General features: G+C 42.0%; 1 protein-coding gene and 1 long non-coding RNA gene across 2 annotated transcripts; one reads left to right on the forward strand and one right to left on the reverse strand.

The window, feature by feature from the left end:
• Positions 1 to 11,015: 11,015 nt before the first annotated feature.
• Positions 11,016 to 12,733, reverse strand: LOC123115626 (uncharacterized). The gene is made up of 2 exons (XR_006456683.1): positions 12,443 to 12,733; positions 11,016 to 11,815 (listed from the first exon to the last, which is right to left on the reverse strand). It is a non-coding gene; the product is annotated as an uncharacterized lncRNA (long non-coding RNA).
• Positions 12,734 to 13,066: 333 nt separating this feature from the next.
• Positions 13,067 to 16,293, forward strand: LOC123110337 (uncharacterized). The gene is made up of 3 exons (XM_044530830.1): positions 13,067 to 14,420; positions 15,208 to 15,274; positions 15,991 to 16,293. Exons 1-2 carry the CDS (start codon positions 13,193 to 13,195, stop codon positions 15,249 to 15,251), a joined length of 1,272 nt encoding a protein of 423 aa, XP_044386765.1. The 5' UTR covers positions 13,067 to 13,192; the 3' UTR covers positions 15,252 to 15,274; positions 15,991 to 16,293.
• The last annotated feature ends 4,097 nt before the right edge of the window (positions 16,294 to 20,390 follow it).

A 20,390-nucleotide genomic window follows, 5' to 3' on the forward strand; every position in this document is an offset into this window, starting at 1 on the left:
GGGAGTTACTTCTAGTTATGCTCAGGATTGCTATGCTATGCTCGTAGACGTGGATTGGGTGAGTATATCCATGACAGATGTGAAAATTGTTAATTAATGGTTAACTTAAGGTGGCTACTTCAATACACATCTGGGTAGATTGGTTGCGGGCACCTGGAGAATCCAGTGTTGTCCTAGGATATCCCGGAGTACCCGTGCGATCACCCTACGGTTCGCCACCCAGGCTCAAAGGGATCACAAGATTATTCATGCTAGAAACTTTTGTGTGCAGCCACAAGCTATTATGGGATCTAGCATAGTTGAGTAGGTTGCATGACCTCTTTCAGTGGTGGGCTAGCAGATGTAGGGGAAAGTAGGTGTAACTGTCCATCCAGAGTAAAGAGTTAATGTTTCTGAAAGACTGTGTTGGCCATCCGTTTCTCAAATACCATGTAGTGCGAGAAATCTAATGGAGGAGATTGAGTCTTGTGGGGAAAAGTGTGCAAACCTCTGCAGAGTGTACAAACTAATCATGGTTAGCCGTGTCCCCGGTTATGGACTTGAGTATCTGGTTCTTGGATTATCATGTTGATCTCATCACTCTAAATTAATTTGTTGGGTTAATTGATATTGCTTATTTTTTGGATTGAGTTGGAGAACCTTCTCAATGTTTAACAACCACCATGATAGCTAAATAAAATTTATTCCTTTGTTGTAGGGAAAAATTGGCTTTATGAAAAATATTAACCATAGAGCTTTCCATCAGCCATATAAGCATGTAGTGATAGCATCTATTTTGTTCATTACTCTCTTGTGTTACATTGCCAGCATATTCCATGTGCTGACCTGTTTCGGGCTGCAACATATCATGTTGCAGACTTTTCAGACGACGAGTAAGATGCGATAGGTCGTTGTCGTTCACTCAGCTATGCCATTGGAGTTGATGGAATCACTTTATCTTCCAAGCCTTCCGCTGTTATCTTATTTAGATGGCCTTAAGCCGGATTATTGTAATAAGTTCTCTTTTGAGACATTTCGATGTAATAAGTGTGTGATTGAAACTCTGTTATAAATCCTCGAGTACTATGCATGTCAGCATTACCGATCCGGGGATGACACTGATGCACAGAGACTTGACTGTTCAAGGTCTGGTCGCTAGACCGTAGTGCTTGTAAATGGTAAAAACACTTCCGGAAGAACGCTGGAGCCCAGGTGTGACGAGTCTTCCACATGTTGCATAGATGCTTATTGTCAACCAAGTCGAAGCAATGTATCATGTGCTGCCAATTCTCTTCAAATTCATCAACTGTGTCAGCATCATTGATGCACGTGTAGAAATCTTGCTCAAAAACCTTGATGTCTACTACACAACCTTCTTCTTGTAGACGTTGTTGAGCCTGCAAGTGCACAGGTTTGTAGGACAGTAGCAAATTTCCCTCAAGTGGATGACCTAAGATTTATCATTCCGTGGGAGGCGTAGGATGAAGATGGTCTCTCTCAAACAACCCTGCAACCAAATAACAAAGAGTTTCTTGTGTCCCCAACACACCCAATACGATGGTAAATTGTATAGGTGCACTAGTTCGGCGAAGAGATGGTGATACAAGTGCAATATGGATGCTAGATATAGGTATCTGTAATCTGAAATAATAAAAACAACAAGGTAACTAATGGTAAAAGTGAGCGTAAATGGTATTGCAATGATAGGAAACAAGGCATAGGGTTCATACTTTCACTAGTGCAAGTTCTCTCAACAATAATAACACAGATAGATCATATAACAATCCCTCAACATGCAACAAAGAGTCACTCCAAAGCCACTAATAGCCGAGAACAGATGAAGAGATTATGGTAGCGTACGAAACCACCTCAAAGTTATTCTTTCGGATCAATCTATTCAAGAGTTCGTACTAGAATAACACCTTAAGACACAAATCAACCAAAACCCTAATGTCACCTAGATACTCCGTTGTCACCTCAAGTATCCGTGGGCATGATTATACGATATGCATCACACAATCTTAGATTCATCTATTCAACCAACACAAAGTACTTCAAAGAGTGCCCCAAAGTTTCTACCAGAGAGTCAAGACGAAAACGTGTGCCAACCCCTATGCATAGATTCATGGGCGGAACCCGCAAGTTGATCACCAAAACATACATCAAGTGGCACGTGATATCCCATTGTCACCACAGATAAACACGGCAAGACATACATCAAGTGTTCTCAAATCCTTAAAGACTCAATCCGATAAGATAACTTCAAAGGTAAAACTCAATCCATTACAAGAGAGTAGAGGGGGAGAAACATCATAAGATCCAACTATAATAGCAAAGCTCGCGATACATCAAGATCGTGCCATAGAGAGAACACGAGAGAGAGAGAGATCAAACACAAAGCTACTGGTACATACCCTCAGCCCCGAGGGTGAACTACTCCCTCCTCGTCATGGAGAGCGTCGGGATGATGAAGATGGCCACTGGTGAGGGATCCCCCCTCCGGCAGGGTGCCGGAACGGGCTCCCGAGAGGTTTTTGGTGGCTACAGAGGCTTGCGGCGGCGGAACTCCCGATCTATCTTCTGTGTCGATGTTTTTAGGGTACGTAGGCTTATATAGGCGAAATAAGTCGGTCGAGGGAGCCTCGAGGGGCCCACAAGAGGGTAGGGCGCGCTTAGGGGGGTGGGGGCGCCCCCCTGTCTCGTGGCCTCCTCGATGATCCCCTGGCTTGCACTCCAAGTTCCTGGGATTGGTTCTGTTCCAAAAATAACTTTGCCGAAGGTTTCATTCCGTTTGGACTCCGTTTGATATTCCTTTTCTTCGAAATACCGAAACAGGAAATAAAACAACAATATGGGCTGGGCCTCCGGTTAGTAGGTTATTCCCAAAAATGATTTAAATGTGTAAAACAAAGCCTAGAAACATCCAAAAGGGGTAATATAATAGCATGGAAAATCAAAAATTATAGATACGTTGGAGACGTATCAAGCATCCCCAAGCTTAATTCTTGCTCGTCCTCGAGTAGGTAAATGATAAAAACAGAATTTTTGATGTGGAATGCTACCTAGCATAATTCTCAATGTAATTTTATTTATTGGGGCATGAATGTTCAGATCCAAATAATTCAAAATAAAAGTTCATATTGACATAAGAAATAGTGATACTTCAAGCATACTAATCAAAGTAATCATGTCTTCTCAAAATAACATGGCCAAAGAAATGTATCCCTACAAAATAATATAGTCTGATTGTTGCTCTATCTTCATCACACAAAGTATTTAAACATGCACAACCCCGATGACAAGCCAAGCAATTGTTTCGCACTTTAGTAATCTCAAACTTTTTCAACTTTCACACAAGACATGAGCGTGAGCCATGGACATAGCACTATATGCTGAATAGACCAATGGTTGTGGAGAAGACAAAAAGGAGAAGATAGTCTCACATCAACTAGGCGTATCTACGGGCTATGGAGAGGCCCATTAATAGATATCAATGTGAGTGAGTAGGGATTGCCATGCAACGGATGCACTAGAGCTATAAATATATGAAAGCTCATCAAAAGAAACTAAGTGGGTGTGCATCCAACTTGCTTGCTCACAAAGACCTAGGGCATTTTGAGGAAGCCCGTCATTGGAATATACAAGCCAAGTTCTATAATGAAAAATTCCCACTAGTATATGAAAGTGACAACATAGGAGACTCTCTATCATGAAGATCATGGCGCTACTTTGAAGCACAAGTGTGGAAAAAGAGATAGTAGCATTGTCCCTTCTCTCTTTTTCTCTCATTTTATTTTTTATTTTATTTTTTTCTTTCTCTCTTTTTTTTCTTTGGCCTCTTTTTTCTTTTTTTTCTTTTTGGCCTTTCTCTTTTTTTTCTTTTTGTAAAGTCCGAAGTCTCATCCCGACTTGTGGGGGAATCATAGTCTTCATCATCCTTTCCTCACTAGGACAATGCTCTAATTAATGAAGATCATCACACTTGTAAGTGCATCTTGTGCTCCTTAGTGATTTTGGTGTATAGACTTATAGGTTAAGTAACTGATGCGTTTGTGAGTGTACACAGGTCTATAAGTCTATGAGGAGTTTGATATTTACAGAGAAAGTCGACCCCTAAAAATGAAGTTCTTCGACTGAAGACTTTGATATTCTGAAGACTTTCTGAAGACTTTGAAAGTGAAGAAATTGGTGTGACCCTGAAGACTTGATATTCATTCGAGGAATATGAAGCGTGAAGACTTTTGTTTTCGTAGTTTCATTTTCTCTTTCTTGAGTCATAGGAAACACCGTACTGTTAAAGGGGGTCGAGGAAATACTAAGGAAAAATTTCCATGTGATGCTCAACTCAAAATCCTACACCTACCAATCCCTTCGAGTGAAGCCATTGGAAATCTCATACAGTTCAGTCAACTTCTTCAGTGACACAGACGCAGTTCTTCTGGTCACTGAGGACTTTGCTCTGACTGAGGAGTTAGGAATTTGCCAGTGCGAATTGCCTACACAGTGAGGAACATGATAGCCCTGAGGAATTTGAGAGTCAAATTTCCGACCGTTGCTGTGCTGCGCGCCGGCTGTCCAAAATATCTTATCCACCTAACGGTCATATCATTGAAGGGAATTTATGTCTTACCATGTCGGGCTGCTCCCTAGGCTATAAATAGCCGCCCCCTACAACCACTAGCTGGTTGGCTGCTCCGAGAGAACTTGACACTTGTCATTTGAGAGCAACCCATCCTCCGAGGACTTTGAGCGAAAATCATCAAGTGAGGAAAATCCAAAACCAAACACCCATAAACCCAAAGTGATTGAGCATCACTGAAGAAATTGATCCTGCATGGATCCGACGCTTGTTACCTTTGAAGACTGTGCTTCTTCCAGACGGTTAGGCGTCAAGGTCTAGAGCATCCAAGAGGAATTGTGGATCGCCGAGTGACCAAGTCTGTGAAGGTTTGGAAGTCACCTGAAGACTTACCACGAGTGATTGGACGAGGCCTGCGTGGTCTTAGTTCAAGGAGAATACGGTGAGGACTGGGTGTCCTGAGTTGCGGCTCAGAGACTGGGTGTCCGGGACTGTGTGTCCTCGAGTTTAAATACTCAGCCGCTCCAACCAGATGTACAACTGAGAGAGCAGTTGGAACTGGTTTACCAAATCATTGTCTTCACCAACTGACTGGTTCTATTTCCTCAACTCTTTCATTTCCTCATTACTGTGTTGAATGCTGTTCATATCTGTGTTTGAAGACTTTGACTGAAGACTTTTACAAATTCCTCAGTTCACTTTCTTCAGTCTGTTTGTCTTCATCTTGTTATCCTGTGTTTACGCTTTCTGTACTCAGTGCTAGTCCTCATCTCATCATGATGACTATGTTTGTATCCTGTTATATTTACTCCTGAGTACTTATTCCGCTGCAAGTAGTTCTTCGCTAAGGAATTTCCTCACCAGAAAATTCCTCAGTGGAGAATTCATAAAAATCGCCTATTCACCCCCCCTCTAGTCGATATAACGCACTTTCAACACTTTTATGGATTTACAACTCAAGAATTACAACTCAAAGCTAGAACAAGATATGACTCTATATGAATGCTCCGGCGGTGTACCGGGGTATGCAATGAATCAAGAGCGACATGTATGAAAACTATGAAGGTGGCCTTGCCACAAATACAATGTCAACTACATGATCATGCAAAGAGCAATATGACAAAGGTGATGCGTGTCATATGAACGGAACGGTGGAAAGTTGCATGGCAATATATCTCGGAATGGCTATGGAAATGCCATAATAGGTAGGTATGGTGGCTGTTTTGAGGAAGGTATATGGTGGGTGTATGGTACTGGCGAAAGTTGCGCGGCACAAGAGAGGCTAGCAATGGTGGAAGGGTGAGGGTGTGTATAATCCATGGACTCAACATTAGTCAAAAGAACTCATATACTTATTGCAAAAATCTAGAAGTCATCAAAAACAAAGTACTACGCGCATGCTCCTAGGGGGATAGATTGGTAGGAAAAGACCATCGCTCATCCCTGACCGCCACTCATAAGGAAGACAATCAATAAATAAAATTGTGCTCCAACTTCATCACAAAGCGGTTCACCATACGTGCATGCTACGGGAATCACAAACCTCAACACAAGCATTTTTCATAATCACCTCAACTAGCATGACTTTAATATCACTACCTCCATATCTCAAAACAATTATCAAGTATCAAATTGATCATGGCATCCAATTCACTTTTTATGATAGTTTTTATTATACCCAACTTGGATGCTCATCATTCTAGGACCAACTTTGTAACCATAGCAAATACCATGCTGTTCTAAAAGACTCTCAAAATAATATAAGTGAAGCATGAGAGACTAGCAATTTCTACAAAATATAACCACCGCCGTGATCTAAAATATATAAGTGATGTACTAGAGCAAATGACAAACTACTCCAAAAAGATATAAGTGAAGAAGCAAAAACTTAGGTTCAGTCGATACTAACCGATAGTTGTTGAAGAAGAAAGATGGGATGCCTAATGGGGCATCCCCAAGCTTAGATGCTTGACACTTCTTGAAATATTATCTTGGGGTGCCTTGGGCATCCCCAAGCTTGAACTTTTGTGTCTCCTTAATTCCTCTCATATCATGGTTTCTCTTTTTTATCAAAAGCTTCATCCACAACAAACTCAACAAGAACTTGTGAGATAGGTAAGTATAAACCAATGCAAAACCTTATCATTTTCTACTATAACAAATCACTAAAATTATTATTCAACATTGCATACTAAATGTCTCTGCGTATTTAATACTCCTATCCTCAAATAGAATCATTAAACATGCAAACATATGCAAACAATGCAACCATAACAGCAATCTGCCAAAACAGTACAGTTTGTAAAGAATGCAAGATTCATCATACTTCCCTAACTCCAAAAATTATGAGAAAAATACTAAGCAGTATAAGATTTATCAGAAATCATTATGCAATAAGTTTCAACATTATATCATGCTCTGACTTTGCTAGGGAATTTTTGCAACAGCGGTAAACTTTCTGTTTTCAAACAGCAACATGTATACTAGCAAAATAAGCATGGCAAAGGCTATCCTTGACTTTTTTATTGAAAATAAAGATGCAAAACACTATTCTAAATAACAGCAAGCAAATACTAACAAGATAAAATGATGCTCCAAGCAAAACACATATCATGTGGTGAATAAAAATATAGCTCCAAGTAAAGTTACCGATGAACGAAGATGAAAGAGGGGATGCCTTCCGGGGCATCCCCAAGCATAGGCTCTTGGTTGTCCTTGAATATTACCTTGGGGTGCCTTGACATCCCCAAGCTTAGGTTCTTGCCACTCCTTATTCCATAGTCCATCGAATCTTTACCCAAAACTTGAAAACTCCACAACACAAAACTCAACAGAAAACTCGTAAGCTCCGTTAGTATAAGAAAATAAAACCACCACTTAGGTACTGTAATGAACTCATTCTAAATTCATATTGGTGTAATATCTACTGTATTCAAACTTATCTATGGTTCATGCCCTCCGATACAACTCATAGATTCATCAAAATAAGCAAACAACACATAGAAAACAGAATCTGTCAAAAACAGAACAGTCTGTAGTAATATGTATCAAACGTATACTTCTGTAACTCCTAAAATTCTACCAAATTAGGAAGTCCTAAGAAATCTGTGTACCAATCCAGAGAAAAACGAATCAGATCAAAATCACATTTCTGGGAATTAACAAAACTAATTTACTGGGTGCAAATGTTTCTGATTCTCAGCAGGATCAACACAACTATCACCGTAAGCTATCCTAAAGGTCTTACTTGGCACTTTATTGAAACAAAAGCTATAAAACATGATTACTACAATAGCATAATCACGTGAACACACAAAAACAGTAAGGATAAATATTGGGTTGTCTCCCAACAAGCGCTTTTCTTTAATGCCTTTCTAGCTAGGCATGATGATGACAATGATGCTCACATAAAAGATAAGGATTGAAACATAACAGGAGCATCATGAAGCATATGACTAGCACATTTAAGCCTAACCCACTTCTTATGCATAGGGATTTTGTGAGCAAACAACTTATGGGAACAATAATCAACTAGCATAGGAAGGCTAAACAAGCATAACTTCAAGATTTTCAACACATAGGGAGGAAACTTGATATTATTGCAGTTCCTACAAGCATATATTCCTCCCTCATAATAATTTTCAGTAGCATCATGAATGAATTCAACAATATAACCAGCACCTAAAGCATTCTTTTCATGATCTACAAGTATAGAATTTTTACTACTCTCCACATAAGCAAAATTCTTCTCATCAATAGTAGTGGGTGCAAACTCAACAAAATAATTATCATGTGAGGCATAATCCAATTGAAAACTAAAATCATGATGACAAGTTTCATAGTTATCATTATTCCTAATAGCATACAAGTCATCACAATAATCATCATAGATAGCAACTTTGTTCTCATAATCAATTGGAACCTTTTCCGAAATAGTGGATTCATCACTAAATAAAGTCGACACTCTTCCAAGCCCACTTTCATCAATATAATCATCATAAATAGGAGGCATGCTATCATCATAATAAATTTTCTCATCAAAACTTGGGGGACAAAAAATAACATATTCATCAAACATAGCTTCCCCAAGCTTGTGGCTTTGCATATCATTAGCATCATGGATATTCAAGGAATTCATACTAACAACATTGCAATCATGCTCATCATTCAAATATCTAGTACCAAACATTATAATGCATTCTTCTTCTAGCACTTGAGAACAATTTTCCTTTCCGGCATTCTCACGAAAGATATTAAAAATACGAAGCGTATGAGACAAGCTTAACTCCATTTTTTGTAGTTTTCTTTTATAAACTAAACTAGTGATAAAACAAGAAACAAAAAGATTTGATTGCAAGATCTAAAGATATACCTTCAAGCACTCACCTCCCAGGCAACGACGCCAGAAAATAGCTTGATGTCTACTACAGAACCTTCTTCTTGTAAACGTTGTTGGGCCTGCAAGTGCACAGGTTTGTAGGACAGTAGCAAATTTCCCTCAAGTGGATGACCTAAGGTTTATCAATCTGTGGGAGACGTAGGATGAAGATGGTCTCTCTCAAACAACCCTGCAACCAAATAACAAAGAGTCTCTTGTGTCCCCAACACACCCAATACAATGGTAAATTGTATAGGTGCACTAGTTTGGCGAAGAGATGGTGATACAAGTACAATATGGATAGTAGATATAGGTATTTGTAATCTGAAATAATAAAAACAACAAGGTAACTAATGGTAAAAGTGAGCTTAAACGGTATTGCAATGATAGGAAACAAGGCATAGGGTTCATACTTTCACTAGTGCAAGTTCTCTCAACAATAATAACATAGATAGATCATATAACAATCCCTCAACATGCAACAAAGAGTCACTCCAAAGCCACTAATAGCCGAGAACAAACGAAGAGATTATGGTAGGGTACGAAACCACCTCAAAGTTATTCTTTCGGATCAATCTATTCAAGAGTTCGTACTAGAATAACACCTTAAGACACAAATCAACCAAAACCCTAATGTCACCTAGATACTCCGTTGTCACCTCAAGTATCCGTGGGCATGATTATATGATATGCATCACACAATCTCAGATTCATCTATTCAACCAACACAAAGTACTTCAAAGAGTGCCCCAAAGTTTCTACCGGAGAGTCAAGACGAAAACGTGTGCCAACCCCTATGCATAGGTTCATGGGCAGAACCCGCAAGTTGATCACCAAAACATACATCAAGTGGCACGTGATATCCCATTGTCACCACAGATAAACACGGGAAGACATACATCAAGTGTTCTCAAATCCTTAAAGACTCAATCTGATAAGATAACTTCAAAGGGAAAACTCAATCCATTACAAGAGAGTAGAGGGGGAGAAACTTCATACGATCCAACTATAATAGCAAAGCTCGCAATACATCAAGATCGTGCCGTAGAGAGAACACGAGAGAGAAAGATCAAACACATAGCTACTGGTACATACCCTCAGCCCCGAGGGTGAATTACTCCCTCCTCGTCATGGAGAGCGCCGGGATGATGAAGATGGCCACCGGTGAGGGATCCCCCCTTCGGCAGGGTGCCGGAACAGGCTCCCGAGAGGTTTTTGGTGTCTACAGAGGCTTGCGGCGGCGGAAATCCCCATCTATCTTCTGTGTCGATGTTTTTAGGGTACGTAGGCTTATATAGGCGAAAGAAGTCGGTCGGGGGAGCCTCGAGGGGCCCACGAGAGGGCAGGGCGCACCCCCTGTCTCGTGGCCTCCTCGATGATCCCTTGGCTTGCACTCCAAGTTCCTGGGATTGGTTCTGTTCCAAAAATAACTTTGTCGAAGGTTTTATTCCGTTTGGACTCCGTTTGATATTCCTTTTCTTTGATATACTGAAACAGGCAATAAAACAGCAATATGGGTTGGGCCTCCGGTTAGTAGGTTAGTCCCAAAAATGATATAAATGTGTAAAATAAAGCCCATAAACATCGAAAAGGGGTAATATAATAGCATGGAACAATAAAAAATTATAGATACGTTGGAGACGTATCAAACCTCATCCCTACTCATTATCCTGCCCAACTTCTCACGCACTTTTCGTTGGACGTGCCATTTGCAGCATCTATGCATCGTGTTGGGCAGGACTTGAGATATGGCAGTTTCCATGGCCTTGTCCTGGTCGGTCATAATGTTCAATGGGTGTTCTTGTTCATGGCAAGCAAAAAATGTTGGAACACCCACTTGAAAGTTTCAATCTATTCGTTTGGCAGCAATGCACAACCCAGCAACACCATTTGCAACTGGTTCTTCACTCCAACAATCGGAGCGAATGGCATGTTGTATTGACTTGTGCAAAATGTTGTATCAAAGAAGATACAATCTTTGTACTTGGGTACAATGCCCTTGTCCTCCCATCCACCCAAAAGAGACCTGTGACAGAGTTGGTCTCCTCGTCAACCGTCTTTGCATAGTAGAACTGAGGGTTCTCAGCTTGCCGCCTTTCAAAGTACTGAATTGTGAAATCCATGTCTCGGAGGTTTAGGTTTTGTCACAGATTGGACCGAAAGTTTGAAACATCCCTCTTGACATATGGTAGTGTCCTGCAGTCTCCGCCACGCACCCTTCCAAGCATTCCCATGCACGACGAAGTTGAGAAGTTCACATCATGCATAGTCATTATGAGATCCTTATCTTCTTCCAGGATTTTGCGGTGTGAGCGGTAGTAGCGTACAAGCTCCGGCTGTGGCATTAGAGGGTGCGTATGCTCTGCAACAAAATGTGATACATCCCATTTATTGCCTCTGACCCCAACAATCAAGTGAGCTTTGCAATCATGTCGCAACAGCCGATTCTTTTGACGCTTGTTGCCAACATCCACTTCAAACCAATTCTGTGTGCTAGACGAAGCTCCTCCCATTGAGATCACTTCAAAAGCAGTGCTACTGTCCCCTTTACTTTCTGGCTTCCCTGCGTGCACACACTGGAAAACCTTCTTGATAAGTGTCGGAGGACCTTTCTTTTGGCTTTTTTAGAAGCGCAAATGCGTGCGCCAAAGCCCATCTTGAAGGCATATTCATTGTAAAATTCTCTGGCATCATCAATAGAGTCAAATTCCATGCCAACATAGGGCATAAGCGGCTGAGATGAAATCTCATCGTCCTCTTGATCATCATCATACATTGCAGCGGTTGAGTTGTGCCCGGCATCTGAATTCATTCCTCCATTTTGTCGCAACATATGGTTGTGCATAGCTCTCCTCACCTCGCGTCTTTTCACCAGCACCCTGAAAGTCCAAGAAAGGTCAATACATCAGGGATTTTAGTACTAGTACCATTTTACTTCTATGCAACAATATTGTAAATGCTCAATTATATCAGTTTTTTATTTTTCTCTAGTATGAAACATACTAATACCATTTCAACAGAAGTCATTACCATTTTTGTTACTTTTTAAATTCTAAAACATTCTTCCAGTAAAACAAAGTAGAAGAAGGAAGAAGCAAGAAGCAATCATGCAAAATTTTCAGTTCAACACTTCATAATGGAAACAATGGTTTCTGAATTTTTCAACAACAACAATCTCAATCTACTATACCAGTGTAAACATCAAGGCAATGAAATGCAACTTTTCTGAACTTCTTCATTTTTTGCAGAAGGAATTAAGTTAATGAAACTAAACTTTCTGAACTTTTGGTATTTTTTTGCAGCAACCTACAGTTTTGTTTCTGAAATTTTTTTTCAAATGCACCACTGGATACATAATACTAATGAAACTGAACTTTTCTGAAACTTCTTTCTGAATTTTTCATCAACAGTATACTGAAGCTCCATCAACAGCCAAATTACTAACTGAAGCTCCATTGCAACAAGAAATACAAGCATGTGCGCTAGGGGTTTTCTAAGGAACTTACCCAATTTGCAGAGGAATTGTCAGCGGATGGTGGTTCTTCTGGGAAGAACACCGGCGGATTTAGGTAGTTGCTCGCCGCAGGTACTTGGTAGCTCGCCGGAGTTGGATCCGTCCACCTGGATGCAGCGGATCCATGGGAGGTTGGAGCTGAGAGGGAGGCGAGCATATTCCTTTAGATATGCTGCGCCATCGGGGTCGATGCAGGGGGTCGGGGGAGACGCGCTACGATGATTCGGGGCGGCGGGGCACTACCGGATCTGCTGCAGATGTTGAGTTCTCCGACGGAGCGGCGCCGGAGGGTGGGCCGTTGAGGGTGGGGGAGCGGCAGCCGCCGCCGCCCGTGATCTGCGGGGCCAGGTGAGGTGCGGTCTGTTTTGGCCTTGTTGCGTTGCAGCTTGAGCTTCGTTGCAACGGTTTGTCGGTGTCAACGACCACTCCTAACCGAGTTTGGATCTGGATCGGATGGCGGGGACTCGTCCGATCGGACGGTTACGGAGGCGACTTAAAACTGGCACAAATAAGTCGACTTATTTGTAGCGTCCGCCAAAATAAAAATACAAAGTTTATGTTCTATAGAATCATGTTTGCTTATGAGGCACGCCAAGCTTTTCCTTTTGCCTTTGTTTGTCAGGCAGAGGCAGGGCAGAGCTGCAGTCCACAGTACCCGCTGCCCATGTCCATGTGCCAGGACACAAGTCTACAGTAGCCAACAGCCCAACACATCCATCCATCCATCCATCCACCGGCCGCCATGCCGCTCCGGCGCCTCCTGGACCTCTCCGCCACCGTCTCCGACCTGCTCCGCCGCTCCCTCTCCACCGCCGCCGCCCCCTCGCACCCACCATGGGCGATCGTCGACTACACGTCCATGGTCGACCGCTCCTCGTCGGCCCCGGGCGCGTGCTTCCACCCCGTCGCGCCCCCGGGCATCTCCCACGTCACGGCCCCGGCGCACCTCGTCAACCCCAGGGCGCGCCCCGCCCCCGACACCAACGTCGTCCAGGTCCTCTTCGGCAACGTCGGCGCCGCCAGCGGCGACGGCCACCTCCTCCTCAGCTACCACGACCTCCGGGCGGAGGGCCCCTGCACCACCTGGGACCTGTCCGCGCCCCCCGAAATCCAGCGCTTTGTCTGCAACCCGCTCACCGGCCAGATGCTCCGCCTGCCGGACATCGGCGGCTCCAGGAGGACCCTCGTCTTCCACCACATGGGCCTACTCACCCAGGCCGACGGCTGGCTCGGGCGCGGGCCGCCCGACAGATTCGCCGTCGCCGAGCTCGCCTTCCATGTCGCCGGCGCCGGCCTCGAGCGGTTTCTCTCGGAGAAAGGGGAGTGGGAGACGGTGATGGGCGTGCCGTGCGGACCGCCGCCCCCGCGCGGGATGGAGGTGAACCAGGAGACGGTTGCCTTCGGCGGCCGCCTCTGGTGGGTCGACCTGACCTCGGGCGCCGTCTCCGTCGACCCCTTCGCCGACCGGCCGGAGATCCGCTTCGTCGAGCTGCCCAGCGGCAGCGTGCTGCCTGCGCGTGCTCGTAGTACAGAAGAGGATGGAGATCTCAGGAAGGTCGAGGACCGGTGGCTCTTCTTGCGGGAGGTGGCCAAGCACCGGCGCATCGGCGTGAGCAAGGGGCGGCTGCGCTACGCCGAGGTCTCTCCTCACGACCCGTTCCTGCTCAGCTCATTTGCTCTCGACGGCGACGAGGGCAGTGGCTGGACGCTGGAGCACCAGGTGGAGCTCAGGCAGGTCTTGGCGGACGGAGGCTACCCGTGGCAGGACAACTCGGCGCAGGCGGCGCCGCAGATCGTCGTTCTTGACCCGCTCAACGCCAACGCCGTCTACCTCAAGGTCGGCGAGCACGTCGTCGTCGTGGACATGCACAACAGCAAGGTGACAGGGGCCTCTCCGCTTCAGGACGAGTACTCTCTTGTGCCGTGCGTGCTCCCGCCGTGGCTTGCATCCAGCACCATCCCTACGGCAGGTAATAATCTAAATCAGTCACCTTCTTGTTCCAAGTTCTAATTAACTGCCAGAAATTCTTGAAAAAGAGCTCTTTAAGATTGGAAACAAACAAACAAATCACTTGCTGGTGCATTGCTTGAACTGAATTTTGTGGAAACAAGCAAATGGATGAATTTTGTGACCGGAAACAATCTTGTGGCGCGTGTCATATATACATGGTGGTGACGAATTGATCGTTGCTACTAAGATTTCACACATAAATAGTATAATCAAAAACTAGGACTTGTGCTAATTTTTTGTGGAAACAAACAAATGGATGAATTTTACTGGTGTTATTGATCTAGTCAGGCATCAGACCACCTTGCTGTACTGTACTTCGCAGTTCACTGCTTGTTAGTGTGTACGAGCGTGCAGTATGTTTGTTAGTCAAACACAGACAGACCACCTTGCTGGAAGAAGTTATTTCTTTTTTTCTGCGGGTACTGGAAGAAGATGTAGTCTGTGTGTTCTGTTTTGGACAGTGGCCTTTAAGCAAGGGAGTTCATGTCATGTTCCGTTCTACTCCCTCCGTTCCAAATTACTCGTCACTCAAGTGGATGTATCTGGAACTAAAATACATCTAGATACATCCATACATGCGACAAGTAATTCGGAACGGAGGGAGTACAATGCATGCTCTTTTATTTCTCGAATCATGTCTATTCGCACAAGTGCTAGCTTCACAGCAACACGTAGTTTATACTACTACAAATTGTTCCGTGTTAGCACCGTGTCTGTTATTGACCGATGAAACATTTTTTTTTCAGGCAGGAAGGATGACATGGAATCGACAGATGATCCGGTTAATTAGTTCTGTCTAGATATGGTGAATGGGTATGACCTGATCTACTAACCAGCTTATGTATCCCTGTGTACTATTCTCTTGTGTCTTCTTTGTAGATCATCCACTATTAGTCATTCATTTGCATTGTCGGGATTCATGCTGTTTTATTTATTTTCCTTGTCATAGTGATGACCACTATTTTCCTTTTTCATGAATGAAATATTGTAAAAATTATAGTCTAAAACTGAAGCTTGTTGTTTCCATTTCCGAACAAATGTTAATGATGTAATTTGGTGCTAAAATAAACATGTTGTCCAGATGATAACTTTCCTTTTAGCTTTTGTAGATCATCCAGTAATGGTTATCCATTCGCATTGTCAGGGCTCATGACGCTTTATTTTTTCCTTGTTACAATGATGACCGCTCTTTCCATACTTTCTATGGTTTGCGATTCAAAACAAAAGACCGCTCTTTCCTTTTTCGTGAAATGTAATTGCAATTGATAAAACCTATACTGAAGTTTGTTATTTCTATTTCCCAACAAATGATAGTGTGTAATTTTGTGCTATAAAGTAAACTTGTTGTCCAGATGATAACTCACTTTCTTTTTCACTTTTGGAAGTGAGATAGATGGACTATAATATTAGCACCTTTGTTTACTTGTTTTTTCATATGAGTCTTTCTTTTCGATGTTGAGTCAATTGTTCCTAATATTATTTAGCAAAAAAAAAAAGTTCCTGATAGTATTATTATTATTACTTTTCAGGTTTCATGGAACTAATACTAGATGGAGGGTTGAACAAATACTAGGAAGGAAGCTGGCGGGAGTTTGTCAAACTCTCATTTTGGTGGAACTCTGAAGAAGTATGGGTTTATCGTAGGTTGCTGATTAATTACTACTTCATCCGGAATTAGTTGATGCTCAAACGGGAGTATCTAGCATATTCTTCTTCTCACTTTCTCCTCCATTCTTGGAGTGCCTCTTGCCCTGTTAAAAGGAAATCTTGTTGGTGATATTTTAAAAAAACTATTCCATACTTATGATAATTAAACCGTTACTTAGTTGCAATACCTCGTTATCTCGCTTTTGCATAACAGAATTTGAAGAATCTCCCGTAACTTGGCTTTCCAGCAGCCATCATAAAGAACATACTCTCATTATAATTTTATAAACCACTTGAACTTTCGGAAAAGTGCATGAACATACCTCTTCAACTATTTTGTTTAAATATTCGTCTCAAGCCTCTCATCAAGTTCAAAAATGAAGCTCACTTTGAAATTTTCCATGCATACTTACAATTTCCTTGAATTTAACTTTAGTCAGAATGTGTGTTTTACCATAAAGGTTTTGAATTGAATCCATCGCGCTTCAGTATGGTATGCACAAGTGTTGCCTAAACGTCCCTTCGTAGCCTCATTAAACATCACAAATGTTGTTGTTGTTGTATCATCACTTACCTTGAGTTGAAGTAGGTACCTAATGTGATATTGTCATTGATTACTGGTACTGCTACTAAAAAAAATTGGGTTTGGCTTTACACAAAGAGATTAATGTTCTCAACGTTGAATTTCCTGACCAAATTGAAGTGATAGTCACTATCGTTTGTTTATGCTAAAGATCTTCATTCACCATATTTACTAAAATATTCGACACAGGAACCCACTACAGAATTTGAGGTTCATCAAATTTGAAAATCTTCTGATGCACCATCTTTGTTTCTCTATATCGCAGCAAGTAATCACATTTGTTTCAGTTAAACTTGTAGCACAGTTGTAGTCTCCTAGAGTGGTTTCGAAGAACGGTCTTCTAGAGTGTATTATCTTAACGCGAATACACTGGAATCAACATCCATCGCATAAGCCTTCTCCAGATGAGTAAAATTATGAACATACCACCATAGAATTGCAATCATTAATCTAGAATGACGTAATAGATTTTTTTTCTGTTTCAACATAATCGACCTTCTCAGCTAACATGTCAAGTATCTTTAGTTGAGCAATGCCTGGAGTATGATTGAAGTATCATAAAATCATTGGTCCATTGATCAGCATGAGTTATAATTCTGTGGAGTTGATTTGATCGCTTGATTGAGCCGATTACAGTCGGGGAAAGTCAACAGGAGAATGTGCCATTGGAGGACTGGTTGCCGCTAGAGGAAGACGATGTGGAAGTGCCACTTGTTGAGGAAGTTTGACGTTGAAGTGATGTTCACCCCAGGAAGATGACATAATGGGTATCTGAAGTCTGACAGGACAATGAATGATTGATGTTTTGGAATGGGAAGGTATTTTAAGGATGACTGAGTTGATTCACATACATGTGCACGATGGAAAGAGAGGTTGAGATCCTCCTTCACCCCATTACGTGCTCATCAATTTTCTCCAGCACATCAATTGTGCCTTCTCCATCCAATCTAGCTGTGGAAAAAAGAAAGATCCTCCTTCATCCTGTTGCATGGTCATCAACTCTTCCTCGGCATCAATTGTTTCTTCTCCTTCCAATCTACTCCCTCCGTCCTACTCCCTCCGTTCCCAAATACTTGTCTTTCCAGGCCTTTCAAATGGACACAACATACGGATGTATGTAGACATATTTTAGAGTGTAGATTCACTCATTTTGCTTTGTATGTACTCCCTCCGTTCGGAATTACTTGTCTCGGAAATGGATGTATCTAGAACTAAAATACATCTACATACATCCATTTTCACGACAAGTAATTCCGAACGAAGGGAGTAGTCACTTGTTGAAATCTCTAGAAAGACAAATATTTAGGAACAGAGGGAGTATAATATAAGAGCATTTTTGGTACTACACTAGTATAAAAAAACGCTTTTATATTATGGGACGAAGGGAATAGATTTAGAGGATGATGGTTGAGCGATCACAGAAAACAGGCAATTGGCTGGAGGTATTTACGTCTGGACGGACCGAGCTGAATATGGGCGTTCCAGTGGGCGACATGGCGACTGTTGGTTGCGCCTGGCCGGATGGAGCCGAGCACGGGCGTTCCTGTGGGCGACATAGTAGCTGCTATAATGGTTGTTGTTACGGCAGTGTCAACTTGGAGATGAAAGATGCCACATACTCCCTCCGTTCCTAAATATAGGTCTTTATAGAGATTTTACTATGGACTACATACGAAGCAAAATGAATAAATCTATACTCTAAAATGCATCTATATACATCCGTATGTGGTTTGTAGTGGAATCTCTATAAAGACTTATACTCCCTCCGTTCCAAATTAATTGACCTCCATTTGTCTAGACACGGATGTATCTAGACACTAAACAAGTATAGATACATTCATATCTAAACAAATTAAAGTCAAGTAATTTGAAACGGAGGGAGTATTTTGCATGCGATTTGCTACCGCCATGCAAACGACAGAGGATTGGATAAGTAATTATTGCAGCAAAGCACCAAGAGAAGAGGATGGAGCAATTGATCTCTTTACACGATCTGCAGCAGAAGAGGATGGAGCAATTGATCTCTTTACACGATCTGCAGCAAAGCACCAAGATAAGAGGATGCAGCAATTGATCTCTTTACACGATCATGAGAGTTTGGTTATATTTTGGCAGATTGTATCTCTACACGACCGTGAGAGTTTGGTTCTGTTGAGATTGTATCCCTCATTGCTGTGAAAAAGAGAGATTGTATTCCTGACCAAGTTGCAGTCGCGTCAAAGACATGCAATTGCATTGGGGAGCAACACTTGTAGTTGTGTGTCTAGTGCCATACATGCAACTATCCACTCCCCTCGGCAACAAAACACCTCATAGTTGCAGTGGGGGCAACACTTACAGATCTGTGCTTAGTGGCAGACATGCAACCGCTCCCCCTCCATTGACAAAAAAGTCGCCGAGTTACAGTCGAGGAGGACACTTGCAGTTGCGTGCCTAATGGTAGACATGCAACTGGCCCCCTCCCCACAACAAGACACCACCTAGTTGCAGTCGTGTTGAAGTCATGCAGTTGTAGTCGAGGGCTACACTTGCACTTGGAGGCCTAGTGACAGATATGCAACTAATGCCCCTCTCCCCAACAAAACACCACCCTATGTGCCCAGCCAATGGCACGGGACCTCCTATATGGCGTCGTACGCGCCGGCGGCCACGGGAGCGCGCACCCTCCCTACGCGACCTCATGGGCGGCCACGGGAGGGAGCCCCTTGTCTTTTTTGTCTTTTTTCTGCTTTCAGCTTTTCTATTTTTTAAAAATAATTCAGGATTTCAAAAAAAAGTTGCAAATTATTGAATTGTTCGTGAGTTCAGAGATTTTTTGTGGTTTGAAAAATGTTCAGCACATCATAAATGCTTATGGATTCAAAAGATGTTCGCAATTTCAAAAATAATATTCAACTATTCAGTTTTTTTACAATTTAAAAAATGTTCATGTATTTCTAGGAAAATGTTCATAATATTAATAATATGTTCGAGAATTTTGAAAAATGTTACCAAATTTTACAAAATGTTCACCAAATTCAGAAAATTTCAAAACATGTTCACGTTTTCCAAAATATATACACAGTTTCTAGGAATGTTTGTGAATATGAAAAATATTCATGATTCAGAAAAATGTTTACGGATTTAAAAAATGTCTAGGATTTTAGAAAAAATGTTCACGATTTCAAGAATGTTCATGATTTTGAAAATATGTTCACTTTTTACAAAAAATTTGACAAATTTCTAAAAACTGTTCACCAGTTCACAAAAAATGTTACTGAATTTAAAATGTGTTCGGCAATTTGAAAAATGTTCAACTGTCAAAAAATGTTCACAATTTGAGAATATTTGTTCGCAAATTTGAAACATGGCTGATAAATAAGAAATAGGAAAGGAGAAAAAAAAACATAACATTATCATATTTAGCAAATAAAGAAACAAGAATAAAAAGGAAAACATAAAAGAAAACATAAAAATGAACAAAAAAAGAAAAGGGCAAAGAAAGAAAAAAAGAAAGAAAACCATAAAAACCTGTTGGAGGTGAAACCCGAAATGGCTGGCCCATTGAAACAGCAGCGCACAAGAGGGGTATGCGCTACGTCGCTTCGCAGCGACCTACGCCCTATATAGAAGCTGCGCGGGCATATCCTATTTGGCGTTTTTTTTTTTGGCAACACAGGGAGATCAATAGGACTGGGCGATTTCCTACCTTAGTAGCTT

This window comes from Triticum aestivum, chromosome 5B (genome assembly GCF_018294505.1).
Source record: "Triticum aestivum cultivar Chinese Spring chromosome 5B, IWGSC CS RefSeq v2.1, whole genome shotgun sequence".
Taxonomy (NCBI): Eukaryota; Viridiplantae; Streptophyta; class Magnoliopsida; order Poales; family Poaceae; genus Triticum; species Triticum aestivum.